This window comes from Corapipo altera, unplaced genomic scaffold (assembly GCF_003945725.1).
Source record: "Corapipo altera isolate COAL_440 unplaced genomic scaffold, ASM394572v1 127720, whole genome shotgun sequence".
Classification (NCBI taxonomy): domain Eukaryota; kingdom Metazoa; phylum Chordata; class Aves; order Passeriformes; family Pipridae; genus Corapipo; species Corapipo altera.
The window spans coordinates 1,305-11,039 of NW_020885172.1; the positions used below are offsets into that span (position 1 = coordinate 1,305).

The 9,735-nt window shown below is 57.9% G+C and overlaps 1 protein-coding gene across 1 annotated transcript in view; it reads right to left on the minus strand.

Annotated features, from left to right (window-relative positions):
* Positions 1–2,496: 2,496 nt before the first annotated feature.
* Positions 2,497–9,735, minus strand: part of LOC113940065 (fer-1-like protein 5) — a 22,190-nt gene continuing 14,951 nt past the window's right edge. The window contains 15 exon segments of the mRNA XM_027631129.1: positions 2,497–2,764; positions 2,841–2,979; positions 3,057–3,166; positions 3,260–3,468; positions 3,720–3,819; positions 4,201–4,342; positions 5,280–5,375; positions 5,444–5,532; positions 6,002–6,141; positions 6,443–6,591; positions 7,097–7,267; positions 8,702–8,793; positions 8,878–9,006; positions 9,008–9,034; positions 9,116–9,266. Of these exon segments, the coding sequence (XP_027486930.1) occupies positions 2,657–2,764; positions 2,841–2,979; positions 3,057–3,166; positions 3,260–3,468; positions 3,720–3,819; positions 4,201–4,342; positions 5,280–5,375; positions 5,444–5,532; positions 6,002–6,141; positions 6,443–6,591; positions 7,097–7,267; positions 8,702–8,793; positions 8,878–9,006; positions 9,008–9,034; positions 9,116–9,266 (1,852 nt within the window). The 3' untranslated portion in view covers positions 2,497–2,656.

A 9,735-nucleotide genomic window follows, 5' to 3' on the forward strand; every position in this document is an offset into this window, starting at 1 on the left:
GGCTGTGCCGAGGTTTGAACCGGGAAAGAGCCACTGTCTTGCAGTGAGGACCAGGGGAAATGGCCTTACAATAAGAGTGGGGAGATTCGGATTAGAGATTAGGAAAAAATTGGGTGGTCACGCATTAGAATAGGTTACCCAGGGAGGTGGTGGAGTCACCGTTGCTGCAGGTGTTCCAGAGGTGTGTGGATCTGGCGCTGGGTGACGGTTTAGGGGTTACAGTGGCAGTATTTGGTAATAGTTAGACTGGGATGCCGAAAAACCCGTTAGGAAAAACTGCTCAGAGGCTTTTGTATCTTTAAACAGCAAGGTATTTGTTTATTCGACGTTGGGAACAAGGGCTGAACCTCAGGCTATCAGGTGCAGTTTGTGGGCCAGCCTGACACTCCATGGGCAGCAAGAGCTCTGTCCTGGCACCTTTTGTCTGGGAGGAATCTTAATCCGTATTCAGTTTTGGAAGTCGGACTGGCAGTTGCAGTGCGGGGCTGAAACAAGTGAACAACACCCCTTATCCCCAGGAATGAAAGCCCATATCCTTTGGCTTTCAGGTGCAATTGGTGGTCCAGCCTGAGGACTCCATGGGTAGCAAGAGCTTTCTGTGGTGGCACATTTTGTCTGAGAGGAATCTTCGTCCTTATTCAATTTGGGCAGCTGGACTGGCAATTTCAGCTCTAGGACTCCTGCAAGGTAACCTCAGCCCTTTTCCCCCAGAAAGAAAACTCTGACCTTCACGTTTCAGGTGCAGCCTGGGCCAGCCTGGGCACTCCATGGGCAGCAAGAGCTTTCTGTGGTGGCACCTTTTGTCTGGGAGGAATCTTTGTTTGTATTCAATTTTGGGACTTCTATTGGCAATTTCAGCACAGGATTCCTGAAAGCCAACAACAGCCCTTATCCCCAGGAAAGAAAGCCTGTATTCTTTGACTTTCAGGTGCAGTTGGTGGGCCAGCCTGGGCACAAACCTGAACTCAAAGACTGACTGAAATGACCCAAATCTCACCCAAAACTCCCCAAAAAATGATCTGAAACTAACCAAATCTCCCCAAAAAATGACCCCAAACTCTCCCAAATCTCCCCAAAAAATGAACAGAAACTGACCCAAATCTCCCCAAAAAAAGAACAGAAACTGACCCAAATCTTCCCAAACAATGAACAGAAACTGACCCAAATCTCCCCAGAAAATGAACAGAAACTGACCCAAATCTCCCCAGAAAATGAAGAGAAACTGACCCTAATCTCCCCAGAAAATGAACAGAAACTGACCTTAATCTCCCCAGAAAATGAACAGAAACTGACCCAAAACTGACTGAAATCTCCCCAAGATATGACCAAAAACTGACTCAAATCTCCGCAAAAAATGACCCAAAACTGACTCAAATCACCCCAAAAAATGACCCCAAAACAACCCAAAATCTCCCCAAAAAATGACCCCAAAACAAACCAAAATCTGCCCAAAAAATGAACAGAAACTGACTCAAATCACCCCAAAAAATGACCCCAAATTGACTCAAATCTCCCCAAAAAATGAACAGAAACTAATCCAAATCACCCCAAAAAAAGACCCAAAACTGACTCAAATCTCCTCAAAAAATGAACAGAAACTGACCTAAATCAACCCAGAAAATGATGTAAAAATCCAAAACTGCCTCAAATCTTCCCAAAAAATGATCAGAAAGTGACTCAAATCTCCCCAAAAAATGACCAGAAACTAATCCAAATCACCCCAAAAATGACAAAAATCTCCCCAAAAAATGACTAGAAATTGACCCAAATGATCCCAAAAAATTACGAGAAATGGACGAAAATCTCGCCAAAAATGACGAGAAACTGAACAAAATCTCCACTAAAGGTGACCGGAAACGAACCCAAATTATCTCAAAAAGTGACCAGAAACTGACTCAAATCTCCCCAAAAAAGGACCCTAACCCTAACACTTAACCCTAACCCTAACCTAACCCTAACCCTAACTAACACACTCTGCCTAATTCTAGACACTAACCCTAACACAAACACTAACCCAAACCCTAACCCTAACCCTAACTAACCCTAACTAACCCTAACCCTAAGCAGACACCCAAGAGAAAAAACAAACGATACTGACAGCGGTGGGCAGTGAATTGGCCTTATAGCCCAAGAGGGGCTTATTGGGCACTGCTGCGTGTCTGGAATGGGCTAAACCGCGATTCTTAAATCGCGCTTCGAGACACACTGCCTAATTCTAGACCCTAACCCTAACCCAAACCCTAACCCAAACCCTTCCTAACCCTAACCCTAACTCTAACACACACTGCCTAACTCTAGACCCTAACCCAAACCCTAACCCTAACCCAAACTCTTCCTAACCCTAACCCTAACTCTAACACACATTGCCTAACTCTAGACCCTAACCCTAACCCAAACCCTAACCCTAACCCAAACGCTTCCTAACCCTAACCCAAACCCTAACCCTAACACTAACCCCCAGTCCACAGAGTTTGAGACGACACTTTGATGGTTGGTGGACATTACTTTGTTAATTCCTAGAATACTCATCAGGATGTAGCCTCTGGAGCAGGACAATCCACTCCATGGTGGGATAATCCAAAAAGAAGAGAGAGAGAGGAGCTCAGGGAGGGGTTGGCAGTCAGGGAAGGGGGAAGTTGAGGGGTTCCTGGGCTTCTTAGGCTGGCATTGCCCCTCTGCCAGGGGGATGCTCCATTTTAGGATGCTCTGCACCAGCAGGATGTAGGACACGGAGTTGGTCAACCATTTTAACAGTCATAGAACTCTGCAAGGAGGGAGAGAGAGGAGCTCAGGGGGTGTCCCCAACCAGGAGAGGTGGGATTTGGCGGGGGGGTGCTCACCGGGAAGAAGACGTGCATGAGGAAGAGGAGCAAGACTGCCACCAGTGCCAGCCCGGCCCAGCCGCAGTAGCGCCAGCGGATCCCATAGCGCAGGAGGCGGAGCGGGGATTGCAGCCACAGGAACGAGGACTTGGAGCGCCTGCGGATCACAGGGAGGTCAGACACCCCACCCCTGATCTCCCTCCCCACATCCCCATGCTCCTTCCCAGAACTCACCTGGGTGCCGGCAGCGTTGGGTATTTATTAGGCTCCTCCCGCCCTTTCCCCGCCGGCCGCTCCTCGGCCTCCTCGGCTGTCAGCAGCTCCAAGCTCAGCTCCAGCTTCCCCTGGAGGGATTGTGGGGGCAGCTGGGATGCAGAGCGTGTCCCTGCCCTCCTCCATCGTGGCTGCCCCCCATTATCCCGACATTCCCAACCTACAGAGAGCCACTGGGCACCGTCCTCCTGCATCATGCAGGGCCACCAGCCCCGCGTCCGCCGCATTCGGAACAGGTTGATTGAGGAGGGGGCCAGGGCTGGGGTCCTGCACCAGGGCCAGGGGACACTGTGGTGCTCCCAGGACATGGCCCTGCACAGCCTGGGGGTCAGAGCTGGGTAGGGCAGCTTGGTCAGGTTCAGCTCCAGGACACCTGTGGGGAAAGGCAAGGAGGGAGAGTTCCCATCACCAGTGGGAGCTTCCCATCACCAGTAGGTGCTCCCCTTCCCCAGCAGATACTTTTCATCACCAGTGGGTGCTCCCTGTCCCCAGTGGATGATTCTCATCATCAGTGGGTGCTCCCTGTCACCAGTAGGTGATTCCCATCATCTGTGGGTGCTCCCTGTCACCAGTGGGTGCCCCCCAACCCTCTGGAAGTCCAGGGGCAGGAAAATGGGGTCTCACCCAGAAGATCATCTGCTTTAAACTTGTCATTGTCCCACACTTGGAGGATGAGTTTGGGTGGCACCTTCAGCACTGTCTTGTCCAGGCTCCAGACGTGCTCCTGGGGAGGGGGAAAGGGGGGTCATGCTTGTCACACTCGGGAGTGTCCTCTGTCACCCCAGGGTTCCCATCACCCATCCCCAGGGCCCCTGTCCTCCCAGGGCCACCCCCAGGTTCTTTGTCACCCTGGGGTCCCCATCACCCAATCCTGGGGTCCCTGTCACCCCAGGGTCCTCATCATCCATCTCTCGAGAACCTGTCCCCCCAAGGCTATCCCCAGGTTCTCTGTCACCCCAGAGTCCCTCTCACCCCAGGTGCCCATCACCCACTCCTTTGGTCTCTGTCACCCCATGCCCCCCTCCTTCCCCAGTCTCTCTGTCCCCACCCCATGCCCCCCTCCTTCCCCAGTCTCTCTGTCCCTAATCCCAGGGTGTCCCCCCACCCTGCGGCCGATGACACAGAGCTTCTCAGCCACCAGGAACTCGAAGGGGAACAGGAAGCGCCAGTTGAAGGCACCGTGTCCGTCCCGGGAGCGGTAGTGGATGTCTGTGTGCTGCCGCTGCTCAGGGAGACCATCCAGCCACCTGCAGGGACGTAGAGCACTGCCAGGGGGCACAGGGGACTGGGGGTGGGGATACTGGGCTGACAGGGAATCTGAGAATGGGCACCTTGGTGTGAGAGGGAGGCTGGGAATGGGGACCCTGGGGTGACAGAGAGTCTGGAGATGGGGACTCTGAGCTGACAGAGACCCTGGTGTCACAGAGAGACTGGGGATGGGGACACTGGGGTGGGTGATGGGGATCCTGGGGTGACAGAGAACCCCAAGTGGGTGATGGGGACCCTGAGGTGACAGGGAAACTGGGGATGGGGACCCTGGGTTGAGTGAAGGGGACCCTGGGGTGACAGGAAGAACCTGAGCACAGGGACACGGCTATCACAGCTGGGGGCCATGGGGGGACTGGGGATTAGGACACTGGGGTGACAGGGAACCTGGGGATGGGGATCTTGGGGTGGTGGAGAACCTGGGATGTGTGAAGGGGACCTTAGGGTGACAGTAATCCCAGGAGTGAGTGATGGGAATACTAGGGTGACAGAGAACATGGAGAGAGAGACACAGGGACCCCGGGGGTGAGTGATGGTGGCCCTGGGGGGGGGGGGAGAACCGGGGGGGGGGGACGATGGAGTGACAGGGAGCATGGGGCTAGGGGATGGGGACTCTGGGTGACAGAGAACTTGGTGATGGGTGATAGGGATACTGGGGTGACAGGGACCCCAAGAGTGAGGGATGGGGATACTGGGATGATAGGAGAACCTGGGGGTGGAGACTCTGGGGTAACAGGGAACCTGGGGATGGGGACCTTGGGATGATGTAGAACTTGGTCATGGGGTGACGGGGACCCTGGGGTGACAGAGTCTGGGGATGGGGACCCTGGGATGACAAGGACAGATGTTGGGGGGTGACAGGGACCCCACAGTGATGGGGACCTGTTTTGGGGGCACACACGTGTGCCCTGTGCTTACCCAGTCACATAGATGTCACTCATGCGCTGCCCCAGCAGGTTGGTGTCCCCGAAGTCTGTGTCCCGCACATTCCACACCACACAACGCAGCTCATACCTGGGGGGAACAGGGCAGTGTCCCTGTCTGCCGAGGGATAGCTGCCCCAACCCCCCAGAGCCACTCACCTCTCAGCCTTGCGGGGGTCGATGTTCACAGGGGGCCCAGGGGGTCCGAGGTTGGAGGGGAAAATGTCAACCCACATCTGCAGTTTGCCCTGTGTGGGGCATGAGGGGATTGGGAATGGACACCTCAGGCGCCCCTTGGTCCTGGGGGACCCCATCACCCACCCCTAGGGTCCCTGTCACCCCAGGGTCCTCATCCCAGGCTCTCAGTCACCCTGGAGTCCCCATCACCCATTCCCAGGGTGGGTCACATCCCCCTGGGTGCCCATCATATCCCTGCACCCCAGCATCCCTCCCCACCTGGAGTTCTGCATCATTGTGAGGTTCTATCACCCCAGTCCATCTGTCCCTGTCACCCCAGGGTCCCCATCATCCACCCCCAGGTTCTCTGTCATGTCAGTGTCCCCATCACTCACCCTTGGGATTCCTGTCACGCCAGGGTCCCCATCACCCACTCCTGGGGTCTCTGTCACCCCAGGGACCCCATCCCCAGGTTCCCTGTCACCCCAGTGTCCCCATGCCTGTCCCCATGTCCCCCCCACCCATGGTGCCGGTGCCCACCTGCTCGAGGCCGGGCTGGGCACTGTTGTAGAGGGGCCGTGTCTCCAGGTGCTCAGGTACAAAGGGGCACAGGTTGAGCACATGCAGGGCCAGGCGCTCCCGGGGGGGCCCGGGGTGGCGGAATGTGGGGGGGCCACTCTCTGCACAGGGACCGGCACAAGTGGGACAGGGCCCAGACACACCCCCAGATCCCCCTCAGACTCCACCCAGACCCCCCAGACTCTCCTCACCCCTCAGACCCCTCCAGACCCCCCGCCCCAGTCCCCTCCACACCTCTTCCACATGCCCCCAGACTCTCTCAAGCCCCTCCCAGACTCCCACCCCACCCCCTCCACACCCCCCCAGACCCTCTCAGTCTCCACCCAGTCCCACTCCATACCCCCCCAGTTCTCTCCCCAGTCCCCCCAGCCCCTCCTGGACCACCCCAGCCCCTGGACCCACCAAAGTGCCTGAGGAGGAAGGTTCGGTGGTTGAAGGTCACAGCCAATCCGTCGGGGCTGAACTCAGGGGTGGGCAGCCCCCGGGTGACAGCGACGAGCTCCAGGGTCCTGCTCGGGCACAGCTGATCCCTCCAGGCTGCAGGGCCCGCGCTGAGGGGCAGAGGATGGGCAGGGGGCTGTGAAACCTCCCCACCAGCTGTCCCCCCTGTGCCCTCTCCTATGTATACCCCCTGTGCCATCCCACTGTGTCCATTCCCATCCCTCATTCTCATCCCTGTGCCCACCCCAGCACTACCCCTATGTGCCCACCATCCTCCTTGTGCCCTCTAATCCTCCTTGTGCCCCCCGCCCCTCTGTGCCCCCATCCCAAGCTTCTTGTGCCCACCCATTCCCACTCTTGTCCTCATCCACTCGTTGATTCCCTGTGCCCATTCCCAAGTGCCCACCCTATTCCTACCCCTCTGTGCCCCCATCTCCCTGTGCCCCACATCCCTCTGTGCCCCCTCATCCCTCTTCTCACCTCATTCCAATCTCCCTGTGCTCCCCTATCCCCCTGTGCCCACCCCATCCCTGTCTCCACTCACTCCCTAACTCTCTCCCTGTGCCCATTCCCAAATGCCCACCCCATCCCCCCATGCTCCCCCATGGTACCCACATGTGGTGCAGGGTGGGCAGCCCGCAGTGGGCGCGGTGGTTGGACAGCAGCCGGTTCTCCAGGTCGATGGAGGTGCTGCCGATCTCCTGGTCCGGGGGGAGCCGGTCACGGTCCAGCAGCGTCACCTTCAGGTCCTTCTCCAGGGGGATGGTGGCCGTCATCTCAAACATCCTGAGGGGGGGGGGTGGAACGGCATCTGCACTGGGTCATGTGGGCTGGGGGGCACCCCGACCCCTCCCAGAGCCCCTCATATCCCCCCAGAAAACCAACAACCCCCAACTCCCCAGACCCCCACCCAGACCCACCCCCAGACACACCTAGACCTCCCCCAGACCCTCCGAGATTCTTCCTAGACCCCCCAGATCCTTCCAGAAACTCCACAGACCCCTCCCATATCCCCCAAAACAACCAACTCCCGACCCCCCGCAGACCTCCCTGACCACCTTGAGACTCCCCTACACTCCTCCAGACTCACCCTGACCCCACTCAGATGCCTCTCAGACCCCTCCAAACCCCATCCAGATCCCCTCAGACCCCCTCATTTCCACCTAGACAACCAGCCCACATCGAGCCCCCGCAAGATCCCCATCCAGACCCACCCTCAGACATCCCTAGACCTCCCCTAGACCCACCCAGACCACTCCCAGACTCCCCACAGACTCTCACAGATCCCACTCAGACCTTTCCAGACCACCCCAGACCATTCAGACCCCTCCAGAACCCCCCAGACCTCACCTAGATCCCCCCCCAGCTCCTTCCAGAACCCCCCAGATTCCTCCCATATGCCCCCAGACAACCAATCCCCCAACCCCCCCCCAATCTCCACCCAGACCACACCCAGACCCCCCTAGACCCCCCCAGACCTCTCCCAGACCCCTCCAGATGCTCCCAGACCCTCCCCAGACCGCTCACACCCCCCAGACTCCTCCAGACCCCACCCAGATCCCCTCGGACCCTTCCATATCCCCCCAGAAAACCAACCTTTCTGACCCCCCCAGATCCCTCCCCCAGACTTACCCAGACCCCCCACCCCAGCCCCCCTTGAGATTCCCTCCCCTAGACTCCTCCAGAGCCACCCAGACCCCCCTCAGATATCCCTGTCAGACCTCACCCAGTCTTACCCAGAACCACTGACCTCCCCCAGATCCACCTAGACCCCTCCCAGATCCCACCAAGACATTGTGTAGGGTCACCCGCTGGCTTGGTGAGTGGGGACCCACAGGCACGGGGAGCTGGTGGCACCAGGATCCACCAGCACAAGGAATGGGATACCCAGTGGAACAGGGACCCACTGGCAATGGGAAAGGGATATCTGGTGGAATGGGGACCCACCAGTATCAGGAATGGGACATCTGGTGGCATAGGGACCCTCCAAGATGGGAATGGGATATCTGCTGGCAGAGGGACCCACTGGCATTGGGAATGGGATATCTGGTGGCACTGGGATCCACCGGCATGGGGAAGGGGGACCTGGTAGCACAGGGACAGATTGGCACAGGGATGTGCTGACATGCAGAATGAGCCCCCATCCGCCCAGTACTCCCCTCCCATCCCTGTGCCACCCAGGGATGACTGTGCCCACAGGCCCCCTCAGCCCATCCTCACCTGCCAAACACGGGCTCCAGGGTATTGGGCACGTAGTGGTCCCGCTGGCCCAGGGTCCTCTTCCCCAGGGACACCCGGACATAGGGGTCACTCTAGCAGCAGGGAGGGCACAGTCAGGGTGGCACCAGGGCAGGGAGAGGGCAGGAGACCCCCCCTAGGCCCCCAGGGGTCCTTACCAGCCCAGTGACATCACAGGGGGACAGGTCGAAGGCCCGGACGATGTAGACCCGGACCAGGCAATCCTGGGGTTTGCTGGGGGGCAGCTGCTGGAAGTGCTGGGGGGGGGGGGGCCCCCCCAAGCCCCCCCGGGAGGGGGGAGGTAAAGAAAGGCCCCTGGGAGAGAATCCCAGCCGTGTACCCCTGGAGGGTCTCATGGCCCCAGCTCTGGGGTCCCACGGGGGGGGTCTCACTCACCTTGAACTCACCCACGGGCTCAGAATCCTGCCCAGGCACAGGGGGACCACCTGGTTTGTGGAGAGGGAAGGTCTGGCAGAAATCCTGAAGCCCCTGGAACTCGGGCACGGCCTCCAGCTCACAGCCATAGATCTGTGGGACCACGCCCAGCCTGGGATTTATCCCTGTTCTCATCCCTGTCACCCTCATCCCTGTCCTGTATTTATGCTTCTCCCCATCACAGACCTGTCCCCTTCTTCATCCTCATCCCCTTCCTATGTTTATCCCCATCCCAGCTTCATCCCTGTCTTCGACATCCTTGCAACTTCATCCCCATCATATCTTTATCCCCATCCCTGTCCCCTTCCCATCTTCATCCCCATCCTTGTCCTCTTGTTCAGCCCTGTCCTTGTCCTCATCTGCCTCCCTTCATTGTCCCTGTCCCTGTCCCCATCCTCCCTCCCTCCTAATCTCCATCCCTGCCCTTGTCCTCAGCCCGTTTCTATCCCTGTCCTGTCCCAGTCCCCACCTCATCTCCATCCCTATCCCCATCCTCATCCTGTTTCCATCATCCCTGACTCCATCCCTATCCCACTTTCCTCTCTGTCTCCATCTGTGTCCTTGTCCCCACTCACCCCTGT